The following is a 16,626-nucleotide window of genomic DNA, read 5'->3' as shown; positions in this document are numbered from 1 at the left end:
GAGCCTATGAAGAAACAGTCAAGACAGAGCAGCCAGCCCTCAAGTCACACTCTGCCTCTTGGTTGGGGATCTATGTGACATCCCCCAGCCAGCTATATTCGCCATAAACCTGATGTTACAACATGCTTCGTCTGCCCAAAGCTGCACCCACCACGGTGATTACTTATCCTACGTGATCTACATCTGATTCGCTGACTGTTCTGTATACTCCACAAAGGCAAGGGCTGTATCTGAATCAAGGATTTATATCCTTAGCACTTAAAAAACAAACAAACAAACAAACAAACACACCTGGGACATAGGAGGTGCTTAGAAACCATTAGTTAAATGAATGAGAGTAAATTTTCCAAATTTAGGAAATTTATTCATGTATAGGCCTAAACTTGTATTTTTACCATTCTAAGAAAACTTTCTCACCTGTGTCTGCCTTGATGTACTGTGCAGAATGGATGTAACTGTATCTTCCCAGGGTCATCACTGTGGGCTCTAAGTCTTGTTCTGGGTTGTAAATGCAGTGATACCATCAGGAGCTAATGAGGTCTGCAGGGTCATTTGCCTGGATAACAAATGGCTCCCTAATTGCTGTGCTAAGTGCTTGTATGGGCTTTAATGTCCTTTCCTACCACTTTTGATACGTGTGTTCTCATGCCCTAATTTGCTGCTCCTAATACATGATAATCCAAGAAACCTAATACATGTTTACTGGCCTTATCACTAGGGCATGGAATATAGTACAGAGATTTTGTAATATATATTTTAACTACTAGAATGATTTTTCTTCATTTTTCCTTCTGACTTTTCAACCATTCTCACGCCCTAAGGTTAACTCGTTACCTGACTTTTGCTGCATTCAAAGCAGTATTACCAAAGACACAAGAAAAGCAACTTGAAAGAAAACAGCATAGCTGAACATGTACTGTTAATTTATCCACTTAATTACACAGATGTGGCAACAATTCTGAAAGGCACAAAGGAGATGCTTTCTAAGTTGGCCCCTGACTTGGATAAAACAATGAATTCAGAACATGTCACCTTTCGGTGCAGAAAATTCCATTACATACTGTGCAAAATAAGTCATCATATTCCTGGTATTAAAGTGTTCTCTCTCACAAGAGCCTTTCCTTTTCACTGATTATTTTGTTTGGCTGTCTCTACAGTATTTTTTCTGGTTTCATTACGTCTCACTTGTACTATAACTTGAATCTGAGATATAGCAACGTTCCAGGGACAGCTCACAATTTTGCCTGTTGGAAAGGCTGTTAAAGTCAGCTAGAAAGCAGGCTGGGAGAAAAAAAAAAAAAGAAGAAGAAGAAATTAAACTCAGAGAAGGGAAGGCATATGACAAATGTCTAGCATATTCTTATGTGGCCCCATAAGTGTGAAAGTTGCTGTTGTGTCTGACTCTTTGCGACCCCATGGACTATACGCTCCATGAATTCTCCAGGCCAAAATACTGGAGTGGGAGCCGTTCCATTCTCCAGGGGATCTATCCAACCCATGGATCGAACCCAGGTCTCCTGCATTGCAGGCAAATTCTTTACCAGCTGAGCCACTAGGGAAGCCCAAGAATACTGAAGTGGGTAACCTAGCCCTTCTCTAGTGGATCTTCCCCACCCAGGATTTGAACCAGGGTCTCCTGAATTGCAAGCAGATTCTTTACCAGCTGAGCTACCAGGGAAGCCCATGTGACCCCATAAGCGTTCCTACAGAAAAAAAAAAAAACAAAAAAACAAGGGTTCATAGATGCTTCCTGGTTTAAAAACTGAGCAAAATTTTTTTAAACGAGAATTATTTCCCTTTTATGAAGGCTCTACTGGTTGCTTGGGAAAACAGTTCATAATGACCACTTTCCTTAGTATTTACAACGCATTTGATTTTTTGCTGTCGATGTTAACGTATGACATGCAATATCCTAATTTCATGACTTTCATTTCCCATTAGACAATTTCTCATTATTTGCTAAATTTCTCTGAGTCCCCAGAATAGTGTAAAGGAAAGGCTGATGGTGTATACTGTTGGTATCAAGTAACACTACAGTGTACTGCTCCCAAGACGATGTTATGAGACTGAAGGAAAACATTTGCAGGAAGAAGAAAAGATGTATAAACATAAAATTGAGGAAATATGCAAACAAGGGTCCTATTATACAAGTGGCAAAATAAACTCAGCGGCCCCAAATTACAACATAGTTGTCTTTCCTGAAAGACAAGTACCTTATTATAAGTAAAACCAAGAAACACTTGCTTGTTGCTTAGAAAGTGAGCTAGTATTGTGCCAGATGCTCTGTGTTCATCATCACCTTAATACTTACGCATTCTATACACCAGGAAATAGCATTATGCCCATTTTATGGAGGAGAATATTGAGGCTGAGAAAGATTAAGTTGCCCAGGAAATACAACTGCCAAGTAGGGAAGGTCTGTTTGACTCCGAAGTTAGTGCCCTTGTATGCTGACCATCCTGATATCACTCTACTCGCACCTCCCACTGCTGAACATGGGAATTTCCAGGAAGTTTCAGGTGGTGGGATTGAAACTCTGTGTTCATATCCATAGCATACAAGTGAAAGTGAAAGTGAAGTCTCCCAGTTGTGTCTGACTCTTAATGACCCCATGGACTGCAGCCCACCAGGCTCCTCCGTCCATGGGATTTTCCAGGCAAGAGTACTGGAGTGGGGTGCCAAATAAGACTTTAAATACTATATATTTGAATAGAAAAGACCAACTACACACCCCCCACTTAACTTTTCAAATAACTGGCATTAATACCTTAATGGAAAAAAAATCAAAGATTTAGAAATATCTCTAACGACTTTTTTTTCATTCTTAAATTCAATTTCCAAATCACACCCTTGTTCAGGCCATGCTATTATATGAGATTACTGGATTAGTTTCCTAAAAGATCTCCTTTTTTTTTTTTCTCATAGCCACCACACTAAAATTCAAATTCAAAACTACCTCTCGTCTGCCTGAAAGAGGAAAGAACATTTACATTAGACAATTTCTGTCAATAAAAACAGCTCGTTTTAAACTTAAACTCATTGTCAGAACACAATTCTGTCTCCTTGGCATGGGATATAGAGTGCTTATTGGGGGGCACTCATCACTTACCTGTCTTAAAATGGCTGTGAACTCAAGGGCAAGAAAAAAGATTTATTAGATCAATAAAGGTTTACTGACACCAATTAAATGAGCAGCCTTAAGCTTGGCACAAAATATTCTATCATTCTACTATTCTTTTTCTTGTCTTATTCCTTTGTTTCCATCCTGAGAATAAGAAACCATGTATACATCTCTGAATGCACGAGTAGTTGGTGCTCAACTTGAAAAATAAGTAATTATAAATATAATGCCCTTACCAGACTCATGTTTTTATTTTTTTTTTCCCCTGAATATTTAAAAAATGCTGCAAAGGAAATTCAAGTCTCCTGTTTTAACAGCAATTTCATATTCTGGGCCGATTTGTCTTTTCTACCAGGTAACTTCTGTCTGTTTTTCTCACGGGCCAGGAACATCTACCGCTGCCCTTACCCGCGGCTGCCCCTCCCTCTGCTCTCTTAGCTGTGCCATGGAGACAAGAGCCCCACACAGGCCCCGCTTGTTAGTGACAAGCTTGGAAGGCTTTCAGCCACCTGAGGGCAAAGTGGCAGGCATTTCATTCCCAGGGCAGCTGGGAGGTGATCAGCAGATGCTTGTTGAGTAAATGAGTGAACAAAAGCAAGTGAATTGACTCACAGTGACCAGTTCTGAGTCCAGGTTTCTTCAGTCATAAAAAGGTAATAAAGGCTGCCTATAATATTAGATATTATCATTGATATGACTACCTCAGGAAGCATTCTCAAAATTCAGCCTCTGTTCTTTTATTTTTTTTAACTGAGATATAACTGACATGACATTGTATTTGCTTATGTATGATATAACTACTTGACATATGTATACACTGCAAAATGATTGTTAAAATTAAGTTTAAATACATTCATTTCCACATGCAGTTCCAAAATATTTTTTTCCTGTGTTGAGAACTTTTAAGATGTACTCTTCTAGCAACTTTCAAATGTGCAGCACAGTATTGTTAACCACAGTCACCAAGCTGTACATTATATCCCAAGAATACTGGAGTAGGTAGCCTATCCTTTCTCCAGCGGATCTTCCCAACCAGGAGTCGAACCATGATCTCCTGCATTGCAGGCAGATTCTTTACCAACTGAACTATCAGGGAAGCCCATTATATCCCCAGGGTTTATAACTGGATATTCATACCTTTGAACCACCTTCACCCATCTCCCCCACCCCCACCTCTGGTAACCAACAATCTACCCTCTGCATCTATGTCAGTCTCCATTCTGGTTTTAAAGCTTTAGCAGCTCAAGTACCATAAGGTGTTTCCTCAGTGTCCTATACTCGGGATACCACAAGGATGAATAATCTTGTTGAAAAAGGAAGGAATTATGGGATCTTCTTAAATGACCAACGGAAACAGAAGTTACTTATTCTTCCTGCCTTGCTGGAGGGAGGAGGGCTGACAAGAGATCAGACCTATTCCTTAAACGAAGCATGGATTCTGCAATACTGATCCTAGGACAACAGAGTCCTACCCATTTTCCAGCAGTAAAATATGTGGAGATATTTTTCTAGATTTCTCTCTCAGTTTTTGGAAGTCATCTTGAGAAAGGGTGATGTGTGGGGTGCTTCTTATGGGTTGCTATTTTTTTTGAGGTCACTTAAGAGTATTTTATTTCTCTTGTCTGTGTTAATGAAAATCATAAATTTTAACTCTACATAGAACTATACATAGTTGTTCATCTGGCCAAAATGCTGCTTCGTATCTCAGATTCTATTTAGCCACAGGTGCCAACGACCCAGTGACTCATGTAGGCTGCTGCTCAGATGAAATGAAAGGCCTCACCCCAATACTGCATCACAGATGGTCTTCTCCTGGCATCTCTGGGGAATCAGGAAAGGATGTGAAGCTGTGGCCCTTGATCTCTTATTCCTAAAATCAATCAGCCAACTAGCTCCCTTCACAATGAATCCAACAAAGAACAACTATAGACTCTTCCTATTTAAAAGTCTTATCTTACTAAATATCTTGGAAATGCCCAGCAAGTATAGATATATAAATAATGGGAATGCTAAACACAAATAAATGCCTGAAAAATAAAGATTCTTATAGAAATGTGGTTTAAAAACATAGAGCAGCTAACAAGTTACTTAACACATTTTCTGAAATAACATAAAATATAAAGTCAAATGGTGAATGAATAAACATTAATGAGATCCCCAGAGATGACAAAGCAGGTCTTAACTTTATTTGCATAGATTTCAGGTAGCAAAAAAGCAAAGTGCTCACTATAAGGCATGTATCCATTTTCACAAAACCAGAGAGATCTCTTCTGCTTAAATAAGTGAAATTAATCTCAAAATGCTCCAAAGATATAATTAAACCAGATACTGTATTTTAATATATATATTTATATCATTTATATACTGCTTTATTCCAAAAAATTGTAAGGAGGCTTACAATAAAAATCCTAGTTAAATTAATTACAAAACCTGGTAAAATATACAACTGAAGCACCAATATATTCTTATTAATACAAATCTATCATAATTTTAAATTATGGAAATATATCAGAGTCAATGCTAAATTTAGTTTGCCAAAATCACCATAAGAAATAGCTTATTTATCAACAGGAGATTTTTAAAATATACCAAAATAAGTATAGATATATCTCCCATACATATGTATATACACACACATATATACATATATTCTAGAATATATAACAACACTGAAAAACTTGCATGAGATACAGTAAATGCAAGTGGTAATGAAAAGACTGCACAAAAATAACCTACAAAAATATATATTTTTTATAAAGCAGAAAACTATACTTTTCAGAAAAATGCATACTATTCCTATAGAAAAAGACCATCTCTGCTACTCAAAACCACACACTTCCTGTAGATGAGATATAGTAGAGGATCTAGTATCAGTCTCCTTGCTGACTTAACATGCTTTATTAAGATTTTATTGTTTTATAGGACAGAGTTTCACCCTAGGCCAACCCATGTACTGTAAATAAGGAACCACATCCTAGTGATGTTTCACTATATATAAAAGGGTTCAACTTCATGGCTCTTTCACTTAAGGATGAAAACCTCTTTTCCCACCCCCTTAAAATTAGTATCACACAGCTTTGAAAAATTATTACACAAATCACAAGATATCAGTTATACCTCTGGACATGTAAAATTTATTTTAAACCTACCCAACCATGCAAATAGCCACTCACCCAATGAGGAGAAATAACTGAAAAGAAGAAAAAAATGAAATACATTTTTAGAGTGTATGTAGAATGTATTATGGAGAAGGCAATGGCACCCCATTCCAGTACACTTGCCTGGAGAATCCCATGGACAGAGGAGCCTAGTAGGCTGCAGTCCATGGGGTTGCTAGGAGTCAGATACGACTGAGCGACTTCACTTTCACTTTTCACTTACATGCATTGGAGAAGGAAATGGCAACCCACTCCAGTGTTCTTGCCTGGAGAATCCCAGGGACGGGGGAGCCTGGTGGGCTGCCGTCTATGGGGTCGCACAGAGTCGGACACGACTGAACCAACTTAGCAGCAGCAGCAGCAGAATGTATTACAAAACATATTACATTTTTCTATAGGATGCATGCACATTCAGTCGTGTCCTACTCTTTTCAACCCCATGAACTGTATACAGCCCACAAGGCTCCTCTGTGGAAATTTGCAGGCAAAAATACTGGAGTGGGTTGCCATTTCCTCCTCCAGGGCATCTTCCCCACCCAGAATCAAACCCGTGTCTCCTGCATCGGCAGGTGGATTCTTTGCCACTGAGCCATCTGGGAAGTCCACTCTATAGGATAAATGATTATAAAGGCAGGTTTACTTTTCAAACTTATGATTAGTTTTTAAAAAAATTTTAAATCCTGACATAAAATGATGATAGGCAACTAATAGTTATAATCAAACAGTTGTTTTTTTTTTTTTTTTAAGTGCTTTGGGTGTACAAAGTATCTCCAAAAGAAATATAGTTCATGAAGCTGTCTTTAAGGAAAATATCATAAAACTGCACCACACCCAATTAAAAACGATACAGGTTTGCCTCAACCAAGGTTAGTTTCACTTTAGCATATAAAATTAAACAAATCTTTTGTAGCTAGGATAAACATAAAACAAGAACAAAAACATTAAACTTCAAATTAGCAAAGGAAATGAAGAAGTGATTTCATGATTTTATACGGAGTTCACACTATATTTAAAAAAATACCTCCATCACATAATACCATGAATTATTTCAATGAAGGGGTCAATCAAATAACAGCTTTTAATGGAATTGAGTACAATTAAAATATCACCTGGGGCTTCCCCAGTAGGTCAGCAGTAAAAGAATCCACCTGCAATGCAGGAGACAGGGGTTGGATCCCTGGGTAGGGAAGATCCCCTGGAAAGAAATGGCTATCAACTCCAGTATTCCTGGTGGGAAACCCCATGGACAGAGGAGCCTAGGGGGCTATACAATACATGGGGTCGCAAAGAGTTGGACACGACTCAGCAATTAAACAACAACAAACTATTACCTATTTCAATAACAGAGAGTTTAACACATGCTGTTTTTGTCAGAAATTGTCTAGACATCATTGTTCTGCATAGACTAATGAGTTGTCTCACTGTTCCACTCCCTAAGCAATTTATCAGTAAGATATCTTAACATCAACATTCTCAAGGTGAGGTCCACAGACCTCTTGGGGTGTGAGGGGTGCCAGAGATTAAAGTCCCATTTAACTGACAGCATGTTACCTTAGGTTGTTTTACTTTAGGAGCAGAATATTTTCAAAGAAAAGTATCTCAGACCAAAGTCTCAACCTGCTGATGGGCCCTGCATTCACCACAATGCTCTGTCTCTTGATCTGTTTATTCTTTCCTTTGTCCAGAACACCTTTCTCAACTCTCATCCCCATTCTTTCCCAGATCAATAACCGGTGAACTTCCACCCTGGTGTAAAGCCAGCTTTCCTGCCTTGTCCAGGCAGTGCTCCATCTGGGAGGGCTTCCCACCTGGCACCGTTGTAAAGAATCTGCCTGCCAATGCAGGAGATGTGAGTTCGACTCCTGGGTTGGGAAGATCCCCTGGAGGAGGAAATGGCAACCCATTCCAGTATTCTTGCCTGAAGAATCTGATGGACAGAGGAGCCTAGAAGACTACAGTCCACAGTGTCGCAAGAGTTGGACATGACTTAGCGACAGAACTTGCACACACATGCCCACACCATCTGGGGCAGTACTCCCAAAGCCCCTGGTGACCTGCAGCACACCCCTAAGGGCAGCATCCTTCCCAGTGGGGAGGGAGGGACCCTCCCCGCTCCCTGCATTCATCCACCGGGAGCTGGCAAACAAGAAATGTGGTACAAAGTTCTCTGAAGCGTGGGCATCCCACTGTTATCACCGGGAGGAGACCAACAAGCTACCAATGAATAAAACTAATGGTAAGAAGAACACTTTGAATTGAAGAGGCTTCTTGTCAGAAATCCAAAGAGGAAAAGTAAAGTTTTGGCTTTGGAGATCAAATCCTGGTCCTGTTACCTGACCTGACCAAGTTAGTTCACCTTTTGGAATTCACCTGTATTTCCTTGGTGTTAAAATGGGGACAGGGCAAATTCCCAACACACGGGGTTAAGTGTCTATTACATGACTCGTGTGCATGAGGTTCTTAGAATAGAACCCAACATAAGCTAGTGTTTCCTGAGTGCCCCTGATACCACACAATGTTCACACACAATCCTCAGACACACAGGATAAAACTCTCATCACGCCAGTTAGCAATAGCATGAAAAGAGACACCTTTTAAAGTATTTTATATATTATACTCATCAGACAATGGAAGCCACTGTTGCTGTAATAAGGAAAATATGCTCTCTGTATATGAAAAAATTCTATCCAAAGTACTTAAAATATTGATGAAACTAAACTCTCTCATAAATGTACAAATGATTTTGCTAAACTGTGCTAAACTGTATATGTCCTGTATTTACATGTACATTATATAATTCTGAAGAAAACTATATGAACATAGAAACAGCAATGTCTCATTTGAAGACAGACACCTGTGAAGCAGACACCCAGGGTAAAAACATGAATATTTTTTCCCAGTAGTTTCATCCATAAGTAGATCTAGGCTGTAACTTATTGACCCACAATTTCCTACATGTAAATAGAATACATTGGGAATGTAATATAAACCTATCCATTCTAAATTGGCATTTGCTAAGAGAGATACTTGAGGAGGGCATGGCAATTCACTCTAGCATTCTTGCCTGGAGAATCCCTTGGACAGAGGAGCCTGGCAGGCTACTGTCCATGGGGTCGCAGAGTCGGACACCACTGAAGCAGCTTAGCACACATGCAAAAGAGATACTTAGGACCTCTATAGTACTGTAACATTATTTCAAGACAAAAAGACAACTTCTTCCTTGTGTGTATAGGACATATCCCAAGAATAGACATTTATAAAAATGCTGTCACAGAAAAAAGTCTTGCAACCCGAATTAAATTTCACTTTCCCACAACTTTCTGCTCATAACTTTATAATTCTGGGAGAATCTTAGCTGTAAATCTTTAAAATTAGCATATATAATAAAAGACAAGCCTATTTACCTACTGACAAAGTACCTATGCTTTCAAATGTCATAACCTTCCTCCTCATCCTCCCCTATAGTGAGGGGACTGAACTCTAAGGTACCCTTCTAAATGACTAGACTGTAAGTATTTTTTATATGGCAGTTATAACATGGAAGGCCCCCACAAGTCATAACTATCAAAGTTAAACAAATGTCATTCACATATGGCTCCAAATATAAAGCATTTTTGTAATATCTAGAAAAAAATTAATTTCTCTCTAGATGAACATAGGAAAATGCTAACAAGATAAACTTCTATGACAAAACTTTCATCAATGGCTCTTTTTAATTTAACATTAATTATCTCTGTTAAACAATCCTCATGATATACTTTTGTTTTCAATTCTCACTTAAAAAGAAAATGGAATAGGAGTATAACCCACTCAAGTTTCTGGCATGTAAAAATCCAAAGTAAGGCAAAGGCTATGAATGTGAGGGATGGGTCAAAAAAGGGATAAACAGGGTCCCATGATTAAGAATTCACGTTCCAATGCTGGGGTACTGGGTTCAGTCCCTGGTCAGAGAAGTCAGATCCCACACGTGGTGAGGCAACTAATCCCTTGACCCACAAATACAGAGAAGCCCAAGCACCGCAACGAAGATCCTGCTTACCACAACTCAGACCCCATGCAGCCAGATAAAGACATAGATAAATAAATATAAAAAAGGGAATAAACACATAGAGGCCAGAAATTTTTACTTCTCGGCTTATAGAGTATTATTATAAGAGAAAACCAAAAACAAGTATCCTGAAATTATGAAAATGCACTGAAAGTACTCTCTTTCAAAAGGGCTATATTTATTCAACTATGTGTTCTCAATACAAGGTAAACCCCTTATTAAAATGCCATGCCTCAGTTCTTTGTTTCCTAAATTTAAATTATACGAAACTGCTTAATCACTGAGGTTTCCAAAAGTAGTAGGTTCCAGAATCTCAAGGAAAAAAAAAGAAAGCTTCCATTTTTAAGACACTTATAGCTGTGCTTATCCTAATCCATTAGGGTACTTGGCCAGTAGGTTAATATTTAATTGGCAAGTTCCTTTAAACAGGATAATAGCATACTAACAACAGTATTTCTATAAACTAAGTTTAGTCTAGGAAAATGGGAAGCAGGGACAAAAATGCTAAGTAGAAAAGATAAAATAAGCTAAACCACAACTCACAAAAAAATACAGATTGAAAAAACAATCCAAAATGCTACATATGTGATTCACTTACTGGGTCACAAAAGTAACCTATTTTTCAAGCTCCATTCCTTTGGATTATCATGCCAGAGGAGAGCTACATAAAGGAAAAAGTCATGCTAGAATGAAAGAATAAATGAACTGCTTTTTCTAATCTGTAATTTTGGACCAAATTCCTTACACAGTTCTCTCACTTTATTAATCTTCTTTTCTGGACCAGTCAACTTGGCTATCATTTGAAAAGATAAGCCAGTGCCCTTAGAGCAACTGCACTCACCATCTGACCAAAGGTGTTGAGTTCTCCGGCTTGTCCTCACCATAGCTATTTAAAAAAAAAAGAAAAGAAAATCTAATAATTTGAGCACCTCACAACCAGAATTTATTGCACCACATGGTTCTCACATGGTTCTTCTATTCCCGATAGGACTTAGGAATTTTATAGCCTCTAATTTCTCACATCCCCTTCGGGTATGTGTAAGACCTCTACCTCCCTTCCCCTCCCAGCAAAAGGATTCTAGTTACCTTCAGTTTTCCCACTCGAAAATTGCCAAATACAGCTATCAAACTAGATGAGAAACAAATGAGTGCCAATAAAATTTATAGGTGCCAAAATAAATGAATCATCACTACAGCTTTTCACGGTTGCTCGAGATGCACATTTATTATTATTTTTTTAAAGAGAATATGGTGGTGTTGGTGGAGGTGGAGGAGATCTAAGAGTCAGCTCCTATGTTTTCCCTGTTTTGGGGTCCCAGCCCTTTGAGGAACAGCTAGGCACCCACTCCTCTCACACAGGTAAAATAGAATGTCAGATATAATTTCAAGAAGTTCATAGAGGACGCCCAATGAACAATCTGTAAACTGTAAAAACGGCAGTGACAAATGTATATGGGGAGCTAAGTTTCTGCACACACACAACCGATTGGATTATCCTGTGTACTTGGTTACGGGGCCGAGACTGAGCTCCCAGGACAAGGACCGCGGCAGGTTAGGTGTGGATGGGAACCTGAGCCCAGAAGTGCAGCACGGGGCCTGGCTTCACGCCGCTCACTCTCACACAGGAAGCACAGGCGGAAAAGCGAAAAGGAAAGGAAGCGTTCAGTGACAGGGACAAGAAGAAACGGAACTTCCTCAGGCAGCCTGTTCAAGCACAGAAATATAGAAGGGATGTCACAAGTCATTTAGAAAAATCTTGGCAAAACAGAGGCGTTTTTCATCTCCCCCTGCTTGTTCTCATTTTGCTTATTTAGCACCAAGCACTGTGGAGAAGTTTATAAAAATAAAACTAATTATATAATTAACACTATTAATTTATACACACACGTGCGTAAGTAGACTGTATGCATGTTTTTCTCCACATGACAGTGTGTGCTTTCTTCTTTAAACAAAACCAAAAATAAGCTTTAACTGAAACTGGATCATAGTAACACAGGCCAAGATCCATACGCTATGTAAGTGCAGTCAGTATGCTCATTAATGTCTTACTGTATGCTATGGGTATTAAAGGATCTTATTGTAGGCTCATAGGAAAGGCAAACAGCTCAGCCAAAAGCATCACAGAAACTCTATTGTAATTAGAAGTATGCGTTCTTCAGTAACAAACCCACTTTTCCCTAAAGAACTTTTTAAATTTATAAGCATCTGACATATTAACTAACGATTAATCATTCCTGTTTGGTTTTAGGATGTGTTTGGGCTATAAACAGAATCATGCTTTTGAATCACTGTTTGGTAGAATAGTCTCAGACTCTGGAATATTCCAATTCACATAGTAACTGACTGGGTTTATAAGACAGATTTTTTAACAAGTCAAAATGCTATGTGCCAGTTATTTCAATAGGAGCTTTCACCTAAGTTTTCATTTTAACTACACAATGCTAACTATAGTTAGCATTTTAACTATACAATGTATAGTTAACTATACATTGTATAGTTTCATTTTAACTATACAATGCTTTCATGGGGGCTTTCCCAATGGCTCGGCAGGTAAAGAATCTGCCTGTAATGCAGGAGACACATAAGATGTGTGTTCGATCCCTGGGTCAGCAAGATCCCCTGAAGCAGGAAATGGCAACTCACTCTAGTTTTCTTGCCTGGAGAACCCCATGGACAGAGGAGCCTGGTGGGCTACAATCCATAGGGTTGCAAAGAGTCAGACATGACTGAGCACTCACGCACACAACATCTTTCATAACAATACTGAATACAGACTGACAAGAAATTACATTTTAAATTCACAATGTATGGGACTCCCTGGACAACGGAGTATGTGTCTTGGGCCACCACAGCTGTCACCTTTGTAGATAAGCCTCTTAGGATGCCACTCAATCCCTGTTGTGGAATCAGGACCCTAGGATTGTAAATATTATGTACATGTCTTTCTCTCTCTCTCTGGTATATAAGTTCCTACAAAGCAGAAGCCATATATTAACTGGTATCTGATAATAAATCTCTGATGATTTTTTTAATGGAATGTTTGTTTACAGATAACCTGTTGGGGATTTTAAAAATGCAAAGATAACACAAATCAAGAATGAATTTTAAATGAAAAGGAAGAACCTCTAAATTGATAGCCCACATCAGTTGCTGCTGCTGCTGCTGCTAAGCCGCTTCAGTCGTGTCTGATTCTGTGCGACCCCATAGACGGCAGCCCACCAGGCTCCCCCGTCCCTGGGATTCTCCAGGCAAGAACACTGAAGTGGGTTGCCATTTCCTTCTCCAATGCATGTAAGTGAAAAGTGAAACTGAAGCCGCTCAGTCGTGTCCGACTCTTCGCAACCCCGTGGACTGCAGCCTACCAGGCTCCTCCGTCCATGGGATTTTCCAGGCAAGAGTACTGGAGTGGGGTGCCTTTGCCTTCTCCGTAAATGAAAAGGAAGAACCTCTAAGTTGATAGCCCACATCAGTTACACAGGATCAATTTCTACATGAGTTTCTTCTGTAACAGAGTTAAAGTGCTAAAACTTTAATCACTTTGAAGAAAAATCCCTACACTATGATATAGTTTTCTTTCTCAAATGTAATACAATTCAACATTCTGCCAATGACTCAGTAATTATTGTGAACATCACTTACTATACAGAACTCAAGGGGTTTTCCTGATGGCTCAGATAGTAAAGAATCTGTGTGCAATGCAGGAGACCCAGGTTCGAGTCCTGGGTCGGGATGATCCCCTGAAGTCGGGAATGGCAACCCACTTCAGTATTCTTGCCTGGAGAATTCATGAATAGAGGAGCCTGGTGGGCTACAGTTCACGGGGCTGCAAAGAGTCAGACATGACCGAGTGACTTTCACTTTCACTAGGGACAGCTTTAAGTACGGACTCAGCCAAGGAAGTAGAGGACCACACTGCAACTTGACCCAGCAGCAGCTCTGCAAGCCTCCTACACTGTTCTCCATCCTCCTCAAATACAATACAATTCATGGGAAATCACGGACTCCAGTTTCCATCTCAGCTTTCACGCCTAATCATCTGAATCTTAGACAAGTTCAGTCTCTTTGGTCTACCATCTCTGAAACTGTCAAGTTTGTGATAAACTACCCACCGAAGGCTATGGCAGAGCTTGAATGAACACTCATTCTAGCTTCAGGGCCCTTCCTTTTCCGTGTTCCTTTTAAGGCGCACCTTCCCTTCAAGGCACTAATGCATAGGTAAAGATGCTTTCTGAACCCCAAATTTGGGTACATAACCACACAGCTAGACTAATATTTAAAAGATGGATTTCCTGAAGAATTCAGGGTCCAGGGCATTCCCCAGCATTGCAAGCTGTCTGCACTTCCTCTTTTCATTAAAAGTCCTTCCGAGTCTTTATCTCCACATTGGCCACTCTTCTATTTCCACTCATTGATAATATCCTATATATCCATCTCTGCTTTCATAAAAGTTTTAGTGTATCAGACATTATGCTGTGGGACTAGAGCAGGGAAGAGATGATTACCATTCTCACTGTTATGGAATTTACAATCTAGACTCCTGAGGGAGAAAGAGGCAGTTTTTTTTTAATTGAAGTATAGTTGATTTATACTATTAAACGAGCTTCAGGTATACAACAGAGTGAGTCAATACTTGCACAGATTATACTCAAACTTATAAAATAATGGCTATACTCCCTTATTGTACAACATATCCTTGTAGCTGATCATTTCCTATATTGTGGTTTGTAGTTCTTAGTCCCCTATCTATCTTGCCCCCTTTTCCCTCTCACCACTGGTAACCCTTGGTCTGACCTGTCAGTGTGCCTGTTTCTCTTTTGTTCTATTCATTCATTCATTTTTTTGATAAAGGAGACATCTCTCTCATACACAGAGGAAAGAGGTAAGAAACAAATCACCAGTCCAGGTTCGATGCAGGATACAGGATGCTTGGGGCTGGTGCACTGGGATGACCCAGAGGGACGGTATGGGGAGGGAGGTGGGAGAGGGGTTCAGGATGGGGAACACGTGTACACCCATGGCGGATTCATATTGATGTATGGCAAAACCAATAGATATTGTAAAGTAATTAGCCTCCAATTAAAATAAATTAAAAAAAAGAAAATGGAATAAATTATGTCAGAAAAAAAAAGAAACAATTATTCAAATGAATAATTACTAACTGGGATAACTGCTGGGGAGTACAAGACTGCATCACCTCCCAGAGAAACCAGATCCAGCAGAGGGGAGGGCCGAGGAGCCTTGGAGACCAGGAAGCATCTTGTAGGAATGTGCGAGTCAGCCAAGGGCTGAAGGACACCCCCTCAGTCCCCACAGCAAGGTTCCCGTGGTGTGTCTCTTTACTACCCGCTCCTATATTTCTTCCTACCGCTTTTCATTCTCCCCACAGTCCCTCTCCCTTCTCACAACACAGCAGGAGGATAGGACTACACACAGTCAGACTCAGTCAGGAGACCCAGCTCTGCATCTCACCTGTAAAGCTGACAGATGCCCAAGGGGCTCCTCCAGAGATCCCGGGAATGAGACTGGGTGTAAGTGACACAGGCCAGAGATCCTGGGGACTCGGGGCTACTTAACTGTGTGTAGTTATCTCTCTCGTTACATTTTCCTTCTTTTTTCTTCTGATCTTTAGTGGTCTCTCCACTATGTTAGCTTTCTCTGAATGAAAAAACATTTTAAATATCTCCAAGTCAACCTCCATAACACCACAACATATCTTCCTCCTTCCAGTCACTCATTCACTTACCAGACCTTTAAAATATGTTCTTTTTGCACTGAAGTCACAGGCATGAGAGAACAGGATTTGAACAATGAAAATGTGGCACTAATCATAATAACTAAAGTTAACTCTTCACATGTCTCTATTGGGTTGGCCAAAAAGTTCATTTGGGGTTTTTCCATAAGATGTTATGTTATATTATAGAAACCCCCCAAATGAACTTTTTGGTTAATGTAAGATATCGTCTCCCCTATAACTTCAAAGAGGTCAAAATATCCTCCTTCTCAAACTGTGTAATCAATCTCAGGCATCAGTGAAAAAATGGATGGTATATTAGAGGAAGAAAATTCTAAAAGGAAAAAAAATCTCACATTTCAAAATTAATGTCTAATTAGTTTTACTCAGTTAAATAGCTTTACAGTTGGTAACTTCTGAGTAACATGACCATTTAATAAGCTGATACCTATTCTTTTGCTCATTTGGTCACCATAAAAATGAAACTTTTATAAAACATTAAATATCATTCCCATACCTTTGTTGTTTCCTCTTTCCACGTCTTACATTTCTTGATTAATAATACCGA

At 39.4% G+C, this 16,626-nt stretch overlaps 1 protein-coding gene across 6 annotated transcripts in view; it reads right to left on the bottom strand.

The window, feature by feature from the left end:
- Window positions 1-16,626, bottom strand: part of NR3C2 (nuclear receptor subfamily 3 group C member 2) — a 439,369-nt gene that overhangs the window by 316,501 nt on the left and 106,242 nt on the right. The window contains exon 3 of one of the 6 annotated variants that reach the window (XM_019977557.2): window positions 11,169-11,213. The exons of the other annotated variants lie outside the window; for them this stretch is intronic. Coding sequence (XP_019833116.2) covers window positions 11,169-11,213 — 45 coding nt within the window. The remainder of the gene's footprint in view (window positions 1-11,168; window positions 11,214-16,626) is intronic. 6 annotated transcript variants of the gene reach the window in all.

Source organism: Bos indicus, chromosome 17 (genome assembly GCF_029378745.1).
Source record: "Bos indicus isolate NIAB-ARS_2022 breed Sahiwal x Tharparkar chromosome 17, NIAB-ARS_B.indTharparkar_mat_pri_1.0, whole genome shotgun sequence".
NCBI lineage: Eukaryota > Metazoa > Chordata > Mammalia > Artiodactyla > Bovidae > Bos > Bos indicus.
The sequence above is the reverse complement of the archived record's forward strand: the minus strand, read 5'-3'. Positions and strand labels throughout refer to the sequence as shown.